Source organism: Penicillium cataractarum (assembly GCF_028827025.1).
Source record: "Penicillium cataractarum strain IBT 29864 chromosome Unknown utg000008l, whole genome shotgun sequence".
NCBI lineage: Eukaryota > Fungi > Ascomycota > Eurotiomycetes > Eurotiales > Aspergillaceae > Penicillium > Penicillium cataractarum.
Window position 1 is genome coordinate 2,977,246 of NW_026622744.1, and position 22,724 is coordinate 2,999,969.

At 50.1% G+C, this 22,724-nt stretch overlaps 9 protein-coding genes across 9 annotated transcripts; 2 read left to right on the top strand and 7 right to left on the bottom strand.

Annotated features, from left to right (window-relative positions):
• Positions 1–317: 317 nt before the first annotated feature.
• Positions 318–2,941, top strand: N7496_010238 (uncharacterized protein; the record flags this gene model as incomplete). Its single annotated transcript, XM_056703151.1, has 7 exons — positions 318–331; positions 383–1,215; positions 1,276–1,971; positions 2,029–2,430; positions 2,500–2,560; positions 2,627–2,844; positions 2,913–2,941. 7 exons carry the CDS (start codon positions 318–320, stop codon positions 2,939–2,941), a joined length of 2,253 nt encoding a protein of 750 aa, XP_056552151.1.
• A 3,503-nt stretch (positions 2,942–6,444) lies between these two features.
• N7496_010239 (DUF1593 domain-containing protein) lies at positions 6,445–8,133 on the bottom strand (the record flags this gene model as incomplete). Its single annotated transcript, XM_056703152.1, has 2 exons — positions 6,445–7,755; positions 7,822–8,133. The coding sequence occupies 2 exons, from the start codon at positions 8,131–8,133 to the stop codon at positions 6,445–6,447; spliced, it is 1,623 nt and encodes a 540-aa protein (XP_056552152.1).
• A 560-nt stretch (positions 8,134–8,693) lies between these two features.
• On the bottom strand, positions 8,694–10,098 carry N7496_010240 (putative cyclin; the record flags this gene model as incomplete). The annotated part of the gene is made up of 5 exons (XM_056703153.1): positions 8,694–9,082; positions 9,141–9,468; positions 9,531–9,659; positions 9,711–9,792; positions 9,857–10,098. The coding sequence occupies 5 exons, from the start codon at positions 10,096–10,098 to the stop codon at positions 8,694–8,696; spliced, it is 1,170 nt and encodes a 389-aa protein (XP_056552153.1).
• Positions 10,099–10,414: 316 nt separating this feature from the next.
• On the bottom strand, positions 10,415–11,373 carry N7496_010241 (uncharacterized protein; the record flags this gene model as incomplete). Its single annotated transcript, XM_056703154.1, has 2 exons — positions 10,415–11,165; positions 11,258–11,373. 2 exons carry the CDS (start codon positions 11,371–11,373, stop codon positions 10,415–10,417), a joined length of 867 nt encoding a protein of 288 aa, XP_056552154.1.
• A 416-nt stretch (positions 11,374–11,789) lies between these two features.
• On the bottom strand, positions 11,790–13,658 carry zrfD (putative plasma membrane zinc ion transporter; the record flags this gene model as incomplete). The annotated part of the gene is made up of 4 exons (XM_056703155.1): positions 11,790–12,048; positions 12,125–12,224; positions 12,283–13,353; positions 13,406–13,658. 4 exons carry the CDS (start codon positions 13,656–13,658, stop codon positions 11,790–11,792), a joined length of 1,683 nt encoding a protein of 560 aa, XP_056552155.1.
• Positions 13,659–14,058: 400 nt separating this feature from the next.
• On the bottom strand, positions 14,059–15,168 carry N7496_010243 (putative fructosamine-3-kinase; the record flags this gene model as incomplete). Its single annotated transcript, XM_056703156.1, has 2 exons — positions 14,059–14,161; positions 14,225–15,168. 2 exons carry the CDS (start codon positions 15,166–15,168, stop codon positions 14,059–14,061), a joined length of 1,047 nt encoding a protein of 348 aa, XP_056552156.1.
• Positions 15,169–15,515: 347 nt separating this feature from the next.
• N7496_010244 (armadillo repeat protein) lies at positions 15,516–18,634 on the bottom strand (the record flags this gene model as incomplete). Its single annotated transcript, XM_056703157.1, has 3 exons — positions 15,516–16,502; positions 16,557–18,259; positions 18,331–18,634. The coding sequence occupies 3 exons, from the start codon at positions 18,632–18,634 to the stop codon at positions 15,516–15,518; spliced, it is 2,994 nt and encodes a 997-aa protein (XP_056552157.1).
• Positions 18,635–20,170: 1,536 nt separating this feature from the next.
• On the top strand, positions 20,171–21,355 carry phoB (regulatory cyclin phoB; the record flags this gene model as incomplete). The annotated part of the gene is made up of 1 exon (XM_056703158.1): positions 20,171–21,355. The coding sequence occupies one exon, from the start codon at positions 20,171–20,173 to the stop codon at positions 21,353–21,355; it is 1,185 nt and encodes a 394-aa protein (XP_056552158.1).
• Positions 21,356–21,466: 111 nt separating this feature from the next.
• N7496_010246 (uncharacterized protein) lies at positions 21,467–21,652 on the bottom strand (the record flags this gene model as incomplete). The annotated part of the gene is made up of 1 exon (XM_056703159.1): positions 21,467–21,652. The coding sequence occupies one exon, from the start codon at positions 21,650–21,652 to the stop codon at positions 21,467–21,469; it is 186 nt and encodes a 61-aa protein (XP_056552159.1).
• Positions 21,653–22,724: the final 1,072 nt, after the last annotated feature.

The following is a 22,724-nucleotide window of genomic DNA, read 5'->3' on the forward strand; positions in this document are numbered from 1 at the left end:
TTGTTTCATTCGTTGGTAATACTGGTGCCGGAAAGTCCACTATTATAGTGAGTGTTGCGCCTTTGCTTCTCTGACCCAAGATTCTCACCCCTATCAAGAAAGCGCTTGTGAATCAAGATCGAGAGTGTAGCTCGAAGAGCCGTAGCTGGGGCCCAATTTCCGGGATTCGTGATCTTTTTGCAGGCCCAACCAGCTCCGACGTTCATCTCTATGCCGACGCAGTGACACTTGATACTGATCGACCTATCCTATGGGCGGACTGCGAAGGTCTACGTGGAGGTGAAAGCAACCCAATATCAAGTCTTTACAAAGAAACCATGAATACTGCAAAGTGAGGCACTATATCTTTGAAAGCGCACATCATTAACTAATTTGTGCCCAGGAAATGGATTTCCTGGAGGCGCATCGATGCCACTGGAGAATGTCGACCCTTAACAAGAGCATACTGTGTTGAGCATATCTATCCACGCATACTGTACAACTTCAGTGATATCCTATGCTACATTGTCCAGACCAACCCAAGAGATTTGGAATCGATTGCAGAGCAGTTGATAATGTGGGCAGACAATGTTCATCAAACATCTCTGAATCAGGCTACCTTGCCTCGGGCCGTTCTTGTCCTGAACAACATACCCTTGTCAACGCAAGATGAGAAGGATTGGTCAAATGAAAAGTGGGCCACGGAGAAAGCCTACAAGACGCTGACTCGATGCACTGTACTCAGCCCTGGGTTGACGCAAATTGCGGAACGATGGAATGAAATCCTTCCTCCAAATAGACAGATAAACTCTGTTATGGACCTCCTTCGTTTCTATTACAAATCCCTTTCCGTTGTTTATATCCCTCCGCGAAACAACAAATTCGGGGCTAATGGCTTTTTTCGTCAAATACAGCGTCTTCGGGCGAGCATTCATAACCTGGGAAGTGAAGTCATGCATGAAAGGACCGAAACATCTGCATTGATCAATTCGGAGACTTTGGAATCCATATTGAATGATGGGTTAAATCACTTTTTTACGAAGTTTGGAGAGCCTTTCGACTTTTTCAAGCACGCGATCACGCACAAACCTTCGCATCAGGACTTGGTCGGCTATGCAACAACACTCTTGATGGAGATGAGAGAAAATGAGCACAATAACAAGATGTTGGATGAGCGCTGCGCTAAGCTCTTTGCTTCCTATCGCTGCTTGATGCTGTTGACGGATCGGGGGTCATGTAAGCTTCATAATCATCGATACCTATATGTGACATTAACATCATGTGACTTTTTAGCAGTCCCGACTTTGCTGAACGACACTGTGTTTACTTCGCATTATCGCAGTGCATATGAAGAAGTGTATAGAAAACTGCGTTGTTGGTATCAGAATGGCGGAAGAGGATGCAGAAATACCGCTGACGGACACGAAAAGGGCCACCAGGACCGGTTTGGTCTTTTAATTGGCTCAGGCGACTATCAAACTCCTTTCACCAATGAGGCCGCCGAGGAGTTCATCAGAACTATCACCCGCCTTTCCGATAGTATGATGACCCGGTTCAGAGCCCAGAGAATGAATGGCATCGGATCATTTCTGGAGAAACACCTTGAGACTCTCGCTGCCGAAAGGGCATTTTGGCTGGAGACCTTTTCGAACACAATTTGCTATTGCTGCATTCGGGAAGCTCCTGATTTCACGCTGAAATGTCAACACACAATTTGTCGTTCATGCGTGAAGCTATTCAGCCAGTCAGCCAGTGACGAGACGGTTTTTAATCTCAAGTGCTGCCCTTTATGTCGTGAAGGAGTGCAGAACCGTGATAACTGGGCTCAGTTTAGATTGAAGCCCGCCCTGGCCGGCGTACGTGTACTTGCCATAGACGGCGGCGGCGTGCGAGGTACGATCTCTGTTCGTATCCTGGAAGCCTTGGAGAAGGAAATTGGATTGGGCTTGCCTCTAGCTCACTTTTTTGATGTGATCATGGGAACAAGTTCTGGTAAGCTTGCATCCAGATACCGACGTTTATAACGATTGATCACTGATACGGAATCAGGAGGCATAATCTCCCTAGGTCTAGGAGCAAATCTCTGGTCTGCGACCAAATGTAGAGAGGTATTTGAAAACCTGGTTAAGACCTCATTCGTCGCGCAACCACTGGCCTCAATTCCAATGCTAGGGTTTGCTATCAGCTATCTTTTTGACAGCTACTACCGAAAAGAGCCACTGGAAAAGGCTCTAGATGTAGCATTTGCTCGTTCCGATGATTTTGAGGGAGACTGTTCCAGCCAAAGACTGTTGTTCAGCGAGCCTTCGACGTTGCTTAAATCTACTGACAAAAGCGCCAATCCACTGCAGCAAATTCTTTTGCGAGACATTAAGGTTGGAGTTACAACTGTCAACGCATTATCAAACAAGACCACAATCATGTCCAACTATAACAGGAAAAGATCTGATGGTGTGTACATCAAACTCTCAATTGCCCCGCTAATCCCTCAATGATCTCAGACTAATCTAACAGACGCAGAAAATTCGTGCCCTATATACCGCTATGACGAACCATGGCTAGAGATTCGACTTCCCGAAGCGTATGTTAAATAGTGATGGGTTCCTTCCATATTGGCTAATTTGCTTATGTCTCTGTCATTCGTCAGGGCGCGGTGCACATCAGCAGCACCCTACATATTTCCGCTACATCAGACCAAGAACGGACAAACATACCAAGATGGTGGTCTCAACGAAAATAATCCGGTCGCGCTCGCAGTCCGAGAAGCTAGTTCTCTTTGGTCTGACTATTCTACCATTGACATCGCTGTGAGCGTCGGCACAGGCTGGACTAAAGATGAAATTGAGCGATCTGAGAAAGTGATCGGTCAGCCCCCTAGCGGATTGAAGCGTTGCTTTACATCATTTGAGAATAAGCTCGACTCGGAGTTGCAGTGGAGAGAATACAGGGCAACGCTATCTGAACAGCAAAAGGATCGCTATCATCGACTCAACATAGAAATACCGGGTAGGCTACCTTTCGTGAGCGATATATCGAAGATACCACTGCTCCAGAGAGCAACCTCCGCTTCCTTCGAGAAGCCCAATGCGTTCAAGGAACTACAACAAACAGCAGAAGCGTTAATTGCATCTCTTTTTTATCCCGTCATCGACCAATGTGTGAAACTGTCGAGAGATAAATGCTCTTTCAAGGGTCGGGTCCTATGTCGTTTGGAAAAACATTATCAGAAACGATTACTGCACAGACTCCAGAGCGCCAGATCTCGGTTCCACATTGATACCACCACCCATCAAATTGATTTCTCTGCCCAGATAGGACAGATTGACCGTGGTGGTTCTTTTCAACATGAGATATGGGGTCCTCTTCAGAGAAACGGAGAGATAAGTATATATCTTTCATTCATGATCGAAAATCCAGCTCATGAACCAGTGAGCCCAGGTGGCTTGTGCAGTCCTCTTGGAAGATATCCGATCAGCCATTGTCCAATTCGTGTTTCTCCTGCTTTTACTTCTGCTGTCCCTGGAAGCTCTGAACCGTGAAACCGTCCAACAATTTGCATTGATTTCAGAAACGTTCTCATGATTTCAATTTGTCTGTTACTTCAGTATATTGTATTACGTGGAGTGATAACAGTACTTTATTCTTGCTATAAGCTTTGGCTTGATTGGTATAATGAACAAACGCAGTAACATTGCGCTCTCAGCATGCATTGCTTTTAGCTCGTCTGGTCAGTCTGGTCAGTTAGTAGGGTCGCCTGAGCCCAAAATGGCCACTGTCAGCTGATATTTGCCTTTCCATGAGTCTACATCATGGAGCCACGTGATAGGTTTTTCAAAGCAGAAATACTAGCTTAGCCCGATGTTCCCTGAGGAATGACCTCGCTATTTATTGAATATTCAGGATTTAGGTGCATCACTAAATCCCACCCCACCTACAACCCAAAAAACAAATTGTACTACGACGCCGACCGTTGGATGAGCATGACTGGTCTGCAATAACAACAATGTAAGCGCAAGCCTGGAAGACGGGCGGATGCCTCAAGGCTTCCCCCATTACTTTGGTAGGGAACTGGAACTGGGAGAATCATAAAGTATTCGTCTAGGTACCATAGTAGGGACCGCCAGAGGTGACTATCGAGACAGGGATATAGCAATGAAATTTATGACCATATTTTATCCAGACGCCCAGAGGAGGACCCTTGATTCTGTAGACTGATGGGAGTGGGAACGAAGGGAAAATCGGTGGAGCAGTCGTTAACTCCCATAGAAACTATACAAACAGCCAAATAGGGATAACGATACGTCTACATGAACGCCGCCGAGCTTCGCGGCATCGAAATAACGCTCAACTCCCCTAGACAGCATGAAACTAAAGGCCGAACGGCAAAGAATAGTCTAAATCTTCGCAGATAGCTGGGCGGTACTAAAGGCGCTATGCCGGCTAAGGATATAGTCGGGATATGTCTACTTCCAAGGGCACTTCGACCTGATAAAGCGACACATAGCTAGTAAAACCCGGACCCTGCTCAGGTAGTCTGGGAGAGAGCGGGCGGGTAAAAACCGCGAGTGGGCTAGGGTGTGCTCAGAGTAGGCAGGCGCGTGTGCGGACTGGATGTGCCGAGGAGGCCATTTTCGACCTCCTTCGTCGCCAGAACCTGCCGCCTCAGCACAAAGGCATGGTTGATTGCAGGCTGAACCCGGCTCCCCTCTATAATGTCCTGCTCAGAGGCTTCGGGGGCACACCTGTACCGAAACACACGTGACCTTGCTGAGGTTTTTCTTTTTTTTTTCAAGGGTGATACTTTTCAAATGACCTGTGCGGTTTCAGAAAGTGCTTGTACGATCAACAACAGATAATTTGTTGGATCCCTGTGTCTTCATGAGCGGTAAACATTAAGACAAGGTTGTCTTGAAATAACCTAACGAAAAATATAAAGTGGTATTTCGGGATAGAACGCCCGTTGGAGCTTTCCTCTCAGACGCATGACTAACTAACTAGGTAACTAACTTAGTTAACGTTAGTTAGTTAAGTTAGTTAGTGATTGTTGTGTAAGCGGGACGAGGTGAGAGGGGAGGCTGGATGGTGGGAGATCGCCTGGACGCTCCTAGCGCGTACTTATAGTTCATCCGTCGTCGCTGTCCATGTCGGCGGCTCGCGAAATATCTCCCTGTGCCAAGATGTGCAAATGCGCCTTTTGACGGCCTGCCCTGCACCCTGGGGCGGTCTTCGGGTGAAGAATATTCAGGTGGATGAACTGCCGCCTGAAACCGCCTGAAGCTGCCTAAAGCCCGCCTGGATAAAGCGGCGAGGCGCCCAGGACCAAACGATACGGGCTCGGAGAGCCCGGCCATACTTTTGGCTGTTGTATGTTTTTAGTATATCGTATTTAGATAAAATAAAAGTCGCTAGGAAACTAGCTCCCTCGCTGTATTTGGTGTGGCAATCGAGTAATGGGTCCCCTTCAAGGCTTGTTAGGCCGATCTGTAGCACCTTAGGCGTGCCTCGTTCTTCCCATACTTGTCGAATATGATATCGGAATAGTCAGATTTATCAATTAGATTCGCCATTACAAGAAACGTTCTTGGACCGGAGAACAGGGGAAATCCGCAATTACCCCCCTCATCTCGGTTGTGCAGCGCAGCATACGGCCATGATATTAGCGCGTAGTCGCCTGGCCGTTGGCACCGCAGAGGACCCCCAGGCAGAGCCTCTTTTAAGCCATCCCTATGGTTTTACGGCTCAGTTGGAGTCAGATTTGGATTTTTGAGAGCCATTATTCTGGGCAAATTCGAAAGTATCCTCCATTCTCAAATCGATTGCATCTGGGATACCGCTTCAAGACAGTGTAGAGGGCCTGCGCAGTTGATGGAGAAGAAGACACAGTATTGAGATTGTGGCCGGTAAGTATAGGCCTGACCACCAGTAAAGCAAGAGATTCTAGCGCAGCGATGTAGTCACCGTGCAGATTGGCACACGCGGTAAGCGCGTTGGCACTCCTGCCCACTCGTAGCCTCTTCTGTTTCTGGTGCACCAGATGGAGGACTGGGGAGACGCTCTGGGTTGCGCTAGTAGGACGTAGTGATTTGATTCAAGGGTGAGTGGGACCGGGAGAGTGAAACCTAAGTGGATGTCACAGTAATAGACGTGGACTTGGAAGATATAAATATAGTGATCATGTAAATATTGAAAAATGCCACTCCTAGGGCGTATACTGCAATGCAGGTTCTGTCGTGTGATGTCTTGGTATGCCTTTTTTGCTGGACGAATTTCGTCGACAAGTCTCTTGTATGAACGGTAGGCTGTCTCGGGTTCCTCGTAAAACAAAATTATATTTAAGAGGTGTTGAGAGAAAGTAAAAGTTACGAGAGCGATGCGGGACCTGAGCGAGCCTAAATATTACTACCAACACACTGATGGGAGTTTCCATATGCACTTTCTTTGGCATTATTCACGGATAATTCCCGTTTATTTCTTTACCTTCCATCCCCACCAATTACAAGGTGTGTAGTTGAGTGGTTGTGAGTAGTCGACCCTTGGCCTCGTTACGTCGATATTTCCATACATCCGGTATGCTTCATTAGCACTCTCCGGTATCTTTCTGTGAGGTACTGGCTTATCTTCCTGAATATAGGAGAATATGATTCTCTTATATCGCCGAATGGGATATGGGCCTGCCCTGTTGGTCACTTGCAACAAGATATGAAAGTCTGGAGTGAAAAGTCCTGTTTGTGGATGCTTCTCGATTTGTGGCACCGTCACCTTGACCTTCCGTGCTCTAGTGTATGCGGCAAACCCTGCAATATCGCCTTCTTTGACGTCCGATGGAATGCCTTCTAGGGTTTCAATTTGGACCTCTGGACCCATGCCGAAGAAATGAAAGCCGTTGACGTCGCCGTAGAGCATCCAGGTGTATTCCAGAGGATCATCCGCAGTGCAATTGTCCGCACTGTATGTGCCACTCGCATCGAGAACGTGTGTTTCTCCAGGCTTAACTTCAAGAACCAATGGCTCCGTGCCAGTGCATCCATTGACATCGACTACCGGAGGATGGGCCGCGTCAGCAAAGTTATCTGTGAGAGTCCAATGCATCCGAGCTGCAAAGTCGTCTTGAACGGCATCTCCCCACCGCCAAATTGTCGCCTTGTGATCCGTATAAGCCTTGCCATCGACCCCGATAACACCGAAATCCTGAGCATTATGGAAACGATTCCCATCAATTCCATCTTCCCAATCAGCCTCACTCTGAGGCCGAATATACCGACCACCCCAGCCGCCCCAATTAATGAAATCCCGGTAACCCAGCCCATTCTGAATCAGCCACAGAAAAGACGGCGTATCACCCTCCATGCCAAACTTAACCTCGGGGTACGCGTTGGCCCCAAACTTGCCGACTCTGATATGCTCATTCAGCCATGGGTTAAGCACCTTCGTGTGATCCACCCCTTCGCCAGCACTAGCATTCATGCCTAGCCAGCTCCCCTGGCTATACTGGTCCCAGCCATGCATAGATACAATGTAGAACACATCAGGATACTTAGCACGAATCCATGCACCGGTGTCATCTTGATCAGAGATGGAGTAGACCCGTAGCTTTGCCCGCTCTCTGGCAGCTAAGTTCGGGGAAGACGTCTCGGCGAGGTGCTTGAGTGCTTGGGCGAGTGTATTCACACCACCCCAAACGGGGATATAGAGTGGTTCCTCGGATTCTTGAAGGGCGGCTAGCAGACGTTGTGCGCCTTCACTATGGGGCTCTTTCAACGCTTTTTTGCCGTAGACCTGTGCATGAGAGTGTGAGTCGGGGATCTATTCAGCAAAGAATACAGAGTAGCCGCGAGTACGTACTCGTGGTCCTGATGTAACTAGAGAGAGAAGAGAGTCGGCAGACCGGTATTGACTGCTAGGATGCACGTGTTTGTTCAGGTTGTTAACAACCTCGCCATATGCCGTGATAATGCGACGAAGTTCCTCTGGATGAGTACTGGAGCGCAGCCAGGTAGAGGTCGTCGCGCATATACCTCGAGTGTCGAATTCATTGGAATATAGTAGGTATCGAACGAGGGATTGCGAGTCATCAGGCTCATTCAAGACGTCTGTCAGGATGAAAATGCGGGGTTTGTGTGCGAATGTGGGGAGCTTCTCTAGATTGACAGTCATGATGATGGTATTAAACCCGTGGAAACAAATGATCTGAAGGAAATTGAAGGATGAGAATTGATGACTGGCGTCTATACTTCCAAGAAAGCTATTGTTGAAGCATAACTTTCAGCCTCATCCGCAAAATGTCGCTGCCTTTGCCAAGACTCAACTCGGTGCGGGGGGCCACAAGAGCCAGAGTAAAGCCTAAAAAGGTATTGATAGGCGCTGGACAGGGCCGAATACTACGGGCGATTACCGACGCGTTTCGTCCATCGAGTTTTTATAGGCCTTCGTATCTTCTGTGTCTGTGATATCCTACTAGCCCAGCACAAGCTGGGACGATCCAGGGATTTACTACTGGAGTCCATCGAACTGTACGTAAGCAAAAGGCAGCTTGTAAGCGCGACTACTTACCCAGAGAGTCTGGGTAGTATCTTTGATTCTGAATCATAAATCGCAATTGGGGGTATCATAGAAAGTCATCACGGAAAAAAAGCAGCCATCCTTTGTCAAGGCGCTCTGGGTGGGTACCAGAAACGCCGACTTGGCTCGCACGAACAGCTCAACCACCCCGTCCTTCACTCCTCGACCTCGTATTCCTCCATCTCCACCTTGAAGTACTCCCCGACTTGTCTCTTCTCCTCCGCCGCCCAGGCCGGGTCAAGAATGAACCGCAGCGGCGCATCTCGACCACGCTCACTCTCTCCGCGGCGGTCTCCATTGGCGGCAACCGGTGTCAGTGGATGATAAGGGCGTTGGCGGTTATCGGGCTGTTTTCCACGAGCATCATGTTGCTCGGATCCATCACCCATATTCCAGGGGCTAGTGTACCGTGGGATCTGCTTGTCTTTGATCTCTTGGTTGAGGGGGATGCGGACTTTGAGGAACTGATCCGGTGGGAAATTAGGGCCGACGGAGGTTTGAGTACGGCTGTGTGTGTACAGCTCGAGCAAGTCAAGGAGGGTTTCTAGAAGCCATGTCAGTATAGAAGATTGAACTATCATTATCGCCAAAGGCAATCATACCCATAACTGCTCCACGGCTGGTGCTCCACTTTGCGTAGTCCACTCCAGACTCGAGGGGTTCGCAGCGCTGGTCCAAGAGTCGGACTGCTAGCTCAAGACAACTGAATGCCATGGTCTGCGTGGTCTGCTTCAGTGGCGCAAAGGTGCGGTACAGATCCAAGGAAATTTCCCAGGCCAGATAGTAGACCTTTGACTCCTTTGTGAAGTTGCAGTGGCGGGCCAGCTTGATCAAGGGCTTCTGGGGGTGACGGGTACGGAAGTCAAAGCCAAAAGCTTCCAGCATGAGCCGCTCGAGACCAATGACGCTACGGGCGTTGGTCTCAAATACCTGCAGAATATGTCAGAATACTTTCCACGGCCAGGAGTTGTCTTTGGGGAGGTAAAACCTACAGGATCATCGGGGGTCAGATGCTCGGAGGGGAGCAACTTGAGGTTGTAAGCTGCGCACACAATGTCCCGGGACTTCTTCAGCGTGTCCTCGATCTTGCATGCAGTGAACAGAGCAGCGGCAGCAGCATCCTGTAATGGAAGTCAGAATAGAGCACATTGAAAGAGATGAGGGAGACATACCACGTAGTTGTATTCACTGTCGGGATGGATCAGGCGAAATCGGTGATAATACTTCACCGCAGTGTTGGAAGTCCGCACGGGGCTGTATATATCGTAAGCTTAGCATCTCGTCGTTGGCAACTTATATCTGGGACTGTTCAACTTACAGGTGTAGGGCCCGTCGGACATTGTCGATCCATGCAACACCCAGCAAGCGCAGAGACTCCTCACGGGTGCGATTAACACCCATCGCATCCAGGCAGCCTTGGATTGTCTCCTCAAAGACGAAGGGACGAGCTACCTGGATGAACGACGGGTGAATCGGTGGAGGATTTGGGTCGTAGGGCTTGGGCTCAGCTTCAAGCGCAGGGCCCGAGCGCAGCCGTTCATCACGTTGGTTGGGTGCCATCACTCGCGATGAAGATGATTGTTGTTTTCCAATCGAATTAAGGTGAGCAAGAAGCTGAGAGATCGAAGGATGCTTGGAGAGAGAAGCCATATCCGATAAGGTCACGTGGAGATAAGGCCGGTTCAATGTTAATCCGAGATAGATGGAGATATGAAAGGAGGAAGGTTGATCTGAGGGATGAGAAGTCACGTGATGATTTACAAGGAAGAAAGTCGATTCCAGGTGTATGTACTGGTGCTATTGGAAAGAGCGAGCAAACAGTGTCTCATCGAGGGAAACGATTACGTTCGAACTTAAATGCTAATATTTGAAGGCTTTATGGGACACCTCGCCCAGCCCTAGTGGCCTTGGCTAGTTCACTTTGTGCTGTATTATCCGCATACCGTTTATAAATCGGCAGGTAGTACTCCTTTTCACTCGTCGTCTCCTGGATACTCTTCCGGTTCTCAAGAGCAGAAACCCATTTCCTCCATCTATTCCATACTGCTTCATCTGGCCCGCCCTGACCTTCAGAAGGGACTCCCAATCCACCGGTCTTGAACTCATCGAATACCCACAAGCGCACCGCCCATGGCGCAAGTACAAGATCGGGCAAGCTTACACCCGAACCTAGAAAGAAAGGTCCATCAGGGTGCATCTCTTTGGTCCAGGCTTTGAGGTGGTCTAGGAACTCTTGCCGAGCCTTGTCTAAACCTGCATCGCTCACTGCACTCTCGCCTTCGCCAGGCTGGTATTGTAGGAACCGGTGGAAGGAGGGAATGATACGCGATGTAACGTAATCAATCCAGATTCGGGTACGAGCGCGCTCATATGGATCTTGCGGGAGGAAGTGCGGGTTGTGTGTTGGGTATGCTTCTTCCAGATACTCCAGAATCACTGTTGACTCGTAGAGTGGTCGAGGCTCTGGATCGGTCGGACATGAGAGAGTTGGAACAAGGCCGCGAGGATTGAGCGAGAGGAGTGACTCGGGCTTGTTGTATGGGTTGACTTCAATGTATTGGTAGGGAATCTGTTTCTCCTCGAGAGCCAACCAAACGCGCTGTACTGGATGTTTGATCAGTTTCAATCTTGGAGATCAATTGCTATGACGGTTGAACACACCGAATCTGCAGCAAGATTAGCTTCATATTACCACGAAAATGAGAGTTTTCTTACTTACGGACAGAACCATCCTGCATATAACTTCAGTGGCTGTTCCGCGCGATGCTTCTCAACTAGCGCTTTGGCGGGGCCGGTGGCCTCTGAGTGGATATTTGAATCAGGGTGGGCAGGCATTTTGTAGAGAATAGTAAATAGTCCAAAGAAGAAACTGAATTAATAGCCTGAATTAAGACTTCATGGATCACGCCAGATGCTAAGATAACAGTCTGTAGCTAACCCTCGCCCCTTCCTTTAAATAAAGTTCCCCGCGCTGGTATTTGTAATCGACAGTAGCTGCATTTGCCTTGGTTTAATATTCTGGTCGATCATTCGCTCACAGACCCAATTTAGGAAAGATCGAGCAAATGATTTGGGAGATGCGCGGGGTTGTTGAATCACAGCTCTGCCGTGATTGAAAAATGACATCACGTCATACCTGATCTCGAGACCGAACAACGCACACGACTGGCCGGTCGCACAGGATACAAACATGACTCTACCTCAATGCGTAGACTATGTAGGTCCGCATTTGAATGAGAAAGTTGGAGTATTTACGCCCAGGCACCAACAATGCTCATACAAAATGCGCCCAAGAACACAAGTATACAAGCGTAAACCCTTCGTCTTCCATACAGGATACGCCAACTCTCGTCACTGAGGAAATCCTCAGACATCAATTCAACGAGTGAAGCAAAGATCAACAGTCCGGCGGAAATCGCATTCATGACACCGACCAAGAGTAGGCCAACTTCCGAGTCGGGACTGTAGAGTGTATGCGTAGCCAGGCCTATAGCTTGTCCAATGGGTGTACTATCATTTCGTCAGGATGATTCTGCTCCATAGCCAATATGCTAGTAGCATATCTAGCATGAGGTTGACAACTTACGTGCAGCCATATGCAAGTGACATAATCCAAGGTTGAAGCTGTCGTTCAGACCAGGGGAGCGAAGCAATACGCGACCCCAGAGCAAGGCCTTCGAAGGTTTCTGAAAACGAGAAGTGTAAGCTTTGATAGACAGTATATCTGCAAGGAGTTGGACACACGGTGGAAGACGATAGCAATCAGCAAAATAACAAATTCGTTTCCAATTGAAACACTGAGTGACATGCCGATGAAGACACTGTGAAAGAGGATACCCATCTCAAGAAGATAAACCTGCATCGTCTCCTTCTTCTGCTTTTGCTCCGGAGTTAACTCGAAAGTATGGTCGTGTCGCTCGATATCCTCTTGAATAGCCCCATTATCCTTTTCACGATGGGTCGGCATCTCGGGGGCGGAGGCAACACGAACGATTTCCTCGGAACCTTCACCGACGCGGTTCATAGCCCTGCTAATGCTTGACGATCTTCCAATCAGAGGCCCCATATCCCGTAGATGAGCCCTTCCATCGAGCGTGGACAGATAAGTGCTTTGATCTGGAGATCTCATGGCATTCTTCGTATTATCCATTCCGCTGGATGACTGTCCATCCTCATGATCGGACGAAGCCGCCTGCTTGACAGTATTCGAGTTTCCCCCGCGACAAATATGCTGCGCGGGACTGAACACCATTTCTGCGACAGTCACGATAAATATCCCTCCCAGTGCAATAGCACCCGGCATGGCCGGGTAGTCCGTCGTCCAGAAATTAGACAAACAAGGATCTCCTAGGGAAGTGAACGCCGTAGGAAGTAGATGCACAAAGGCAGTAGCAATGAGAACCCCGGTTCCGAAATGGCTGACGAAAAACAAGAATGAAGGAGGGATTCGCAGACGGGGAAATCGGGTTGCTAGAATTGGAAATGCACAGGCGATGGTTGATGTTGCTAGGATGATGAATAGTGCTGCGACGTGTAAGGGGAGGTCGTATGCATCGCCGCGGACACCTCCGGAAGCGCATTTGGATCGTTTCATCGGGGCGACACGTTGGCTGTCGATGGGCTGCTCGACAACGAGCTGTTTTTTGAAGGTAAAGTGCTCGTTTAGTCTGCTGTTTGAGATAAGCACTGAACCACAGAGTACAGAGAAGAGCCATAGTGCCCAGCTTTTTGTAGTCTGATATGGCGGGGGAATTGTGTTTAACGATTGGTTGTTCTGGTCAGCCTGTGGGCTGACCTTGGATGGAGCGAGATGTCCTGCTTGATCAATCAACTTCGAAGGTCTTTCTACCGAATATGTCGTTCATACCTGACAATGTCAGGGACATCCCGCGCCCCGAGGCGACGGAGCTCCCCTTCTCCAATGTCTTCAATGGAGGAGCATCTACCCACTCAGGACCCCTATACAACCCACAGGAACCCCCTGCATCGCCCTGATTCTCACGGGCGTTCACAATGCCATTGAAGTCTTGGCAGGTCGTCAAGTCAGGTGCCAGGAGTGGCGGATTCTGGTTCCACCCGTCATGTTCGAGAGTATCGTCCGTTCGCGAAGGGCAGTTCATGATTGGTACAGTGTTGACTACTACTGCTCTGCTGGAAGATGTATAGGCTGAAGTAGCTGCGGTCTCACACTTGAACAGAATCTTTCCGTTAACTTTGAATCCCAAGGCAGCATTAATTCTTGGGGCTTGGCATTGGGTGAACTCCGCCCAACCTGGCTTGGCAGCGGACCCTCAACATCCCCCGTGATTTGTCCAAGGAGGTGAGTCAAACTTGGAGAGAAGGAGGGTTTACAATTGCTTGTCAGATCCTATGATAGAATAAGTGTTCTGCCTCGTGCAGGTTCGCACAGAAATATTGACGGATGCTGACGGCATTCTATTCTGACAAAACGCCTGGGGTGTGACCGAAATCTATGCTAGATTGAGCAATATTAACAAGAATCATCTTTCCTAGCGTCACCTAGCGCCTATCACTGTATTTCCGAAGGAGCTTCTGCATAATAGACACCGCACCAGACCGGTACCCACCACCAAAGATAGCATGATGATTCAAATGATGATACCTAAGCCCAATAATTAGAACCAGAACCAGCTCAAAGCAATCAAGCATATCATCAAATACTCACAACTCATACAACCGCACCCGATCTTCATACTCCTCCACAGGCTCGGTCTTTGGCACAACGCGATGATACTGTTCGAAAAACCTCGCCCCGAATCCACCAAACATATGCATAATCCCCAACTCGAATTCACTATGTGCATAGCACGCCGACGGATCATAAACGACATCTCCCACCACCTCCTCACGTCCATTCCCAACGATACTCCCTCGATCAGCATTTCCACTCCACAAATCCCCATGCACGACAACGGGCTGAATACCCTGTCCTTCACCCCGGGAATTATACCCCAGATGATCATCTGCGAGTAAACGCGGCACGACGATGTGAGCAGTCTTCTCAACGAGCTCGCGTAGCCCCTCATCACGACCATTGCGTTTCTTCGACGACGCGTGAATAGTCAATAACCTCTCGTTCGCGTAGAAATCAGCCCAACTATTGTAAAACGTATTCGACTGCCTCGTATCACCGCAAAACGTCGGAATAGGAAACCCGTATCGTCGCCGACCAGTCTGCGCATCCACCGGCGCAGGCGTCGTATGCAATTTCCCCAATCTATACGCCAAACTAACCGGATTCGTCTCGTCCCCAGAACCCCGACCCATGGAGCTGCCTAGATTGAGAAATTCTGTCGCGAGGAAGTACCCGTTTTGCCCGTCGAGGGGACCCCAGGCTAATGCGCGGGGACAGAAGCCTGGGACGGCGTTAGCGATAGCGTTTAGAGATTCGTATTCGCCGTGAAACATTTCTGCTGCTGCGGGGCCGTCTTTGGAGGTTTTTATGAAGTATTTGTGTTCTGTTTGGGTGCCGGTTTCATTTTGGATTGTTGCGCGGAGGGTACATGTGCTTGTGAAGCCGGAGCTTAGGCCGGAGGAGTCGAGAGCGCAGGTTGCTGGGTCGGTAGGGAGGTTCAGGGCTTTGAGGATTGCTTTTGGGACAGACGACATGTTTTTTTGGTGTCTTAGACCAGTCGATTTGAATTGGAGGAGTTTAAATACCGGATATTGGGCTTGGATGAAAGTTGTCAACATGAATGCTGGACCCGTTACTATGACGTGGGTTTCCCCACAACAATTGATAAGATAAGCATATTCTTTGATTTGTTCGACAACTAAGAAGAGCATAAGAACAATGTTGGCAAGGCAAGTGCTGTACAAGATAAACATTCCTATCTAAGCACATTTTAAAATGAATACACCCGCAAACAGCTTATGCACAATTCAAATCAATGAAGACGCCCCTGTCCGTTTCTCCTTCCAAATTCAGAATCTGAGCAAAAAAATCATACCCAGGGCTAAGTCAACGTATTCATAAGGTGCACCGCAGTCTTGGTACGCTCTTTCACATCCAGGTCCGAATCATCTTGAAGGCTAGCCAGGCGGTCTGCGATCCCCAGGGCCTTCAACTGGCTAGCCCGCTCTCGGCATCCTTCACGGTCACTCGCGTCCTCCACGTAGAGGAGGTTGATGACTATCCACACGCAGTTAAGCCGCACTTCGCGGTTGGAGTGGTTGAAATAGTTTGTCAATGAGTGCAATAGATCAGGGTGTGCCATTAGCAGCTGCCGATGACGCAAAAGACCTGCGCCAAGGTGGATGAGCAGGCCACTGACGGAGCTAAGGATCTCCAAAGGAACATGTAGGGGACGGCTGGGCGTTTCGCGACGATGAGCGAGCTGAATTGTACGTGGGCGGAGGTTATTGGCGAGAGCATCAAGCAACTCATTCTGTCCGATTTCCCTGAACAGGAAGTCAATCATTTCGGCTGCACCTTCACCGCAAATGATGTTGCGCAGCAAGTCAAAGGTTTGCTCCTGGACTGCGATATCATCCTGGCGAGATTGAGTGGACTGCTCTAGCGATCCATGCAGTACAAGCTTGCGTCGACGCCTAACATCCGGCAGGAACATGTCCAGGCTCATCTTGGAGGATGGCATGCTGTCGGCCATTTTGAGGTCCTCGCTCAGCTCGCCGGAGTCTTCCATGGGGTTGAGAATGTCAACCTGTTCACCGAACGAGTTGGCACGACCCATGGCAATTCCAGAACTTTGATCCATCTCCTCCTCCTCCAGGCCTCGTCGTGCTAATGCGCTGACTTGATCTTGGCTGATGATTTGCCGGATCCACCCCGGGGTGAGAGCTTCGATGACTTTCATTCTAACGTCATTTGGTGAGTCGTAGACCACATGTTTGAGTGCCCAGAGCGATTCGATTCGCAATTTGGTGTTAGACGAGCGGGCATGCTCGCAGAGAATCGGAATAATGTCGGACGATATGATTGCCTAATTCTTTCGGTTAGGGTAGGTCCGTTCAGCGGAAGTCAAATGTTAACTAACCTGTTTCATGGGACTGAAATCCAGCGCCAAGTTACAAATTGCTGCTGTGGCCGCAATCTGGACTTCCAAATCGGGATGCTTGATCAAAACGAATAATGGCTGAGCAACTCCGGCATCAATGAGGCTGGTCCTCAATACGCTAACTGATCTGGTCAACATTCGAGCAGCACCACATGCAGCCAAGATTGTCGGCGTCGGATTGCCGTCGGAGGCTGAGTTTTTAGGCATTGAAGCAGCATCGGCTGGCGCATCGCTAGGTCGAGGTTTGAGTGAATCGATGATATATGGAACTACGCCATTCTCACAAACCGCCTTGCGATACTCATCCTTGAATGGGACCAGTGCCGCCAGGGCCTTCAAGATACTCTCACGGTACCGCATGATGTGACATAGAGTGGGCGAGTACCCAGGAGGTCCGAGCCGGCAGTCTGCAGACATGGATTCGGGATCCCGTGCTGGGCCATCGCCTTCCGCATACCACATTGGTCGCAAACTCTCGGGGACAGGGTTGTAAGTCTCCTTGAGCAGTTGGGATAACCTCTTGAGCGCATTGCCATCGACGGCGTGTTTCTGAAGATCTTGATCGTCCATCACCAGGTTAGCCAATACTGCCGGTGCCTCCTCCTTCAAGCGCTGCGTTGGAGTAATCAGGCCGTCATCGCAAGGGTCGTGATCATCGGGAATTTCAAAGTCCTTGTCCAGCATGCGAAGCAGAATTGGCACCAACAAGTAACTGAACATTGGAACCCGATGCTTCTTCGAGAGGCCCAGGCGGAAAAGCACCGTGACCAGTCGAGCAGCCATCAATCGCACCATGCCTCCCTCGGAGCGGAGAATACATAGTAGCCACGGGACGATGGAGTTTTCCTCCTCTTCCGGGGTTGGCGTCTCGGCCAGCGAGAACGGTGTAGGGAAGGAGTGGCTATGGCGACGCTGGGAGCTACCGTTCCCCAGAGGTGGGAAATTAGCCGAGTTTGGTGATGATCTTCCATGCGCCTGGGGCACTGATGGCAGCAAAGCATCAACTGGATTACCACCGGTGTTACGAGGCACCGCGGAGCCGGATAGGTAAGTTGACCCCCAGGGACCTCTTTTAATGTCTGATGAAGCAAATCCGGGAACTTGTTTGGGAAAGACTGTTACGATTCCCGGTGAAGACAGAAAGTGCTCTGCCCGCCATTTAGACTGTTCGATGATGACCGTGATGGCACGAAGTATGGGAGCCAGGCGTGCGGATGTCGGGGCTGGGGCTGGGAGTTCCCCCAGGGCACCAGGGTCCTGTAGGTTATCTTCAGCGCCTGGAAGGACGAAGCCTTGCGCCACTACGAAGGAGGCAATCTTGACAGCGAGAGCATCCAGCACTCCAGACTCTGCCAAGGCCGTCTTGTGGATCTCTTCTGTGCATAGCTTTCCGATCAATGCAGCTGCCAGCTCGATACAGGCTCGATTGCGTGAAGAGCCATAGTCCTGCGCAATGATTCGTCTAATTGAACCAATGTGTTCGGATGAGAAGACCAAATCTGCGAGCCGGGTGTCTCGGGGCCATTGATCCTGGCTTTGCAGTGGCAATCGGTCTGCAATGGTATTCAAAAATCGCAGGATCGGAAGAGTAAAGGAGGGAGGGCAATCTGGGGAGGATAGTATAGCGAGAAGGGTTGGAAGGATGTCGCTGGCAAAGATAGGAGCAAGGAATGTTGGTCCCCCTGTGCGGCTTGATAAGCTTCCGATCTATACGGGCGATCATTGTTCCCCGTGGGATTAACATAGGACGTACCTTGGGCCAAGCTGCCAGCAATCAAGATAGCCTGGAGACATGCTTCAGACTCATCGGAATGCTGATACAATGGAGCCCGGTTCAAGGCGGCTCCGTTGGACTCTGCTCCGGTAGCTTTCCCCGGACGTCGCAAGCTCAGCAACCGCCCCAGAACCGGGATAATGCCGGCGGCAACATAGGTCTCTTTGCGCTGATCATGACCGATCAGTTCATTCTTCAGCGTGCGCAGTAAAGCAGTCTGTGCGGAAGCCGACTCCGAGCTCTGGAGCTGTAACAGAATCGGCGGAGCAACGACTCGTGTCATCGTCCGAAGACCACCGTCTCCCGAGTGGGGAGATATGCTCTCACAAAACCTCTCGGACTTTGATTATCAGGTCTGGTGGGAATCCGAGAAGGAGAAAGCAAGAGGTAGTTCTCCCAGTGTATAAGCCTCGGTATCGCAGGGTCGCGTGGGTATCTGTGGCAAGCCGTCGGGGTTGCAGGGCCGGAGAGTTGGCAGTAAATGGGTCTTGTCCGGATTCAGCCAGTTGGGGGAGGGGAGAGGGGGTCGCGTGTGCCCACGGCGGGGGCGTTGGACAACGGGGCCGGGGGATGGAGAGCCTGCTAAGCGTTGATTAAAGTGAGATTGGGATGCGCTTGTCGCTAAGCTTACACCACTGATTGCAAGTTTGACGATCAGTCTTCTAGCTCCCCGGAATCATTGATGGGCTCCGACTCCGCAATGGCCGGGGGAATGACTTCGCGGTTACGTAAGGAAGGCGGGAGAGTTGACACCTGAGGCATAAAGATAATCGTGGAACCAGGTCATTGACCTGGTGAATCAGGCATCCACTTGCGATTAACTAGTTAGGTTAGTTAGTTAACTACTGCAGCCATAATACTCAGGCGCTAAGGTCTTAGGCACGTGATCACCTGCAAAACATGTACATATACATACACTGTACAGGGACTTGTTCGGTCCTAGTTCAACATCGAATAATGATCTAATTATCTCACTAGTGACTAGTGAGATTGAGGACCCTATACCAGGCATCCCCGCATACGACGCGATTTCCAGCCGCCAAGCCACCAGCCCCTTCTGGATATTTCTTTCAACCTGTGCTTGTCAAGGTTTTGCCAATTTTTCGTTAGTAAGTAGTTACCCCAACTGCTTTGACCATCTGACGAGATTTTTTTTCCGTATTGTCATGTCTTGTCACGAGGAGACAGTCCGGACAGTTCGGGGCGCGCCCAACCAGTCAGCAGACTTCCCCCGCCCTACGGGAGTCCGGCAGTGGGGCTCTGGAAGAACCGGCACCATTTAATTACACTCCGCTTTCGTATTGACAATACAAGTTTGTACCCTCTAGGTCTAGAATATATGCAATAGACCAGTACAGCCCTATCCTCCACGTATTGGCTGTCATAAATTACCTCATGGCAAAGCAGGATTTTCCCAAGGCCCGAGTATTATTATGCCCTACTTTTCCACTTCTCTTTCTTCTCCTACCCTTCTACTCTTCAATTTCAAGGAACTACCACTTTCGATGTGATCCCATCTCTTCCCAGCTAGCGTGAGACCCCGGATTCGACTTCCATCGACTGGTCTCTCCTTCCCTCTCCACCCTTTTTCCTCGCGAGGATGAGGCCGTGCGCCAGCACCAATCCAGGTCCGCAGCGTCAGCGCCCCGTTGACTTGTGCGCCCACGTGGTGCCATCGTGCACTTTGAGCGGTCGATATTTGGATTGCAGCATTCCAATCCTCCAAGCTTTCAACTAGATCCCTTTTCCCACCCTCCAATTATCTGATCGACCGGGAACCCGCTTGAAAGCGCGCGTTCTCCTTATTTCCCATCCAGTCATGTTGGCTTCTTCCCCCTCGCCTTCCTCCGCGGCCTTGCGATCCCCTCACCCTCATCCACACCCGCACCCACTTCCTCACTCCGCCGGAGCTGCGGCGCATTATGATCCCTCGTCCGCTCCGCAATTCAATAGTCCTCGCTCGTCGCGCCTGGCCATTGAGGAGCTGCGCTCGGCCTTGAATCGCCATACCGTCGATCCTTCCTCTCCTGAATCTCCTGCATCTTGGAGACGGCGCGTATCAACCGTATCAACGGCATCCACCACCGCCTCTGTCGATACCCTAGCCCAAGGTTCCGCCTTGGCTCTCTCCTCCGGTCCCTCTGCCGCCACTCCTGCTTCCACTGTCCCTCCTGAGTCTGCAGCCGCGACTGCCCCCGTGAATATTCCGCCCCCCACCGCCGCACCTCCTGCCTCTGCTGCTGCTTCTCCTGCTGCTGCTGTCACGGTTACCACTCCCTCGATGCCCGCCCCGGACAGTTCGGGTTCCAACAAGCGCAACAGCCAGTGCGACCATCACCCGCCGGATGCGACGGTGCCGGCGGGGTCTGTTCATGATGGAGAGGCATCGCAGTCTAAGCGCCAGCGGTCATCCCGGGAAAATGTTAAGATCTTGCCTGCACAGTACGAAGAAGTCGATCCTCGTGACCTAGTGGTGCTGATTTCCAGCATGCTGATGGAGCTGATTCGCTTCAACGACAAAATCCCCCTGCATCAGGGGCGCTTAACTCGTTTCCACTCACGTTCGCCACCTCGGATCTCCGTGTTGGATTACCTGCAACGTCTGACTACCCACGCTACCCTGTCGCCCCCAATTTTGCTGAGCATGGTCTACTATATTGATCGCCTATGCGCCTTGTACCCGGCCTTCACGGTCTCCAGCCTGACCATCCATCGTTTCCTGATCGTCAGTGCCACGGTGGCTAGCAAAGGGCTCAGCGACAGTTTCTGGACGAACAAAACGTATGCGCGAGTCGGAGGTATCACCATGAACGAATTGGCCATGCTGGAACTTGAATTCTTGTTCAAGGTCCAGTGGCGAATTGTACCACAACCAGAAGTGCTGGAGGACTACTACCAGAGTCTTATCGAGCGATGCGATGGCTTCGAAATCGAGCGCACCAGTGCAAATCACAGCACTGTACCGACGTCTACGACAACGGCCGTCAACACCCCATCAGCATAAAGGGGTCTCCGGTTGATTCTTGTCTGGAATCTTATACCCGACAAAAAAAACCTGACCTCTTCTACCTCTTCCATCATCCATTCTCCCGCATCCGGGGTCCTTGGGCTGGTCTCAAGTTCCTTCCTGACGCTGGAGCTGGCCCTCCAATTCATCACCACCACCTTCACCACCACTTCTTCTCTCCTCCTCCCCTTCCACCACTACCTTAATCCCGATTTGCTTTTGCGACCTGATCTTAATGAACCCATTATGTTGCATTCCAGGGAGGGCGTTGTTTCGAACAGCCGCACCCGCCATGCTCGTGATCTGTCCAGCTAGTCAGGAGACACGCATTACATGGCGCGGTCACCAATAGAAGGGGGTCTATCTTAGCATACCCACGGGCGGGCGGTGATTTGTATCATGTTTACAGCGGTTCATTTGAAGCGGATGATTCTGGCGTTTTTATTGTTTTATGGGATGACGAGGTCTTATCTACGACTAAATACCACAAAATTTACCCCGTTCTCTACTACTACATTCCTATTCTTCTTGTAGAAATCCTTTCATTTTTGTTCTGTCTCTCTCTCTGTGTATCTCGGAACAGCCTTTTTCCATCAAATTTTCCTTTTCCCCGCCGAACCCGCCTGCAGAAACAGCATAGCCCCCTTGAAAATTTTAATTAAACTAAATTAAACTTTTTTCTCGCGGGGCCTGCCGATTGCACAACGTCCAATACTGACCAGTATTGGACTGTACCTTCCCACCTTCCACAAAAGTGTAGGACTCGTTTTCTCGGTCATTGTGGGAGGGAACTAGGGTTGTCCCGGCATTTGGAAACTATGAACTGTATATAGATTTCTGGTCTGGAATTTTCGGGGCGAGGTTTTCGTGGAGAGGATTGTGGGATTTTGTAAGTTTAGGCTGGTCTGGGGGATTGCGCGATATTTTGGAAATGTCATGTAAGCGGGTGTTATTTCCCTTGTGTTGTGTGGCTCGTCTCGAGGGTGGGGGTTTGATGGTTCAGTAGTAGGTATTAGTATGCTTCAGGCGCGTGGAGTACTGGAGGTAGTTATCTTAAGGAGTAAAACATAAGTAATTATGCTGTTAGACTAGCAGGGACTTCCGTAACAGGTCATCGATGGTTCCTGTGGTCGTTTCACACATAGGGTTCTAAGGTTCCCGCAGTCTATCTCTAGGTAGAAACCCTGATTGTTGCTCTATATAGAGGTATAGAGCCCGAGGTATAAATATAGAAATGCATGGGCTTCCAACATCAGACACACACCACCGGACTGTTAGTGAAGAAACGCAAAATTGCAATTAAGGGCCAGATCAAAGACGAACCAAAAGGATGGAAGGCACGCGCTTCATTTGATATGGCATTCTG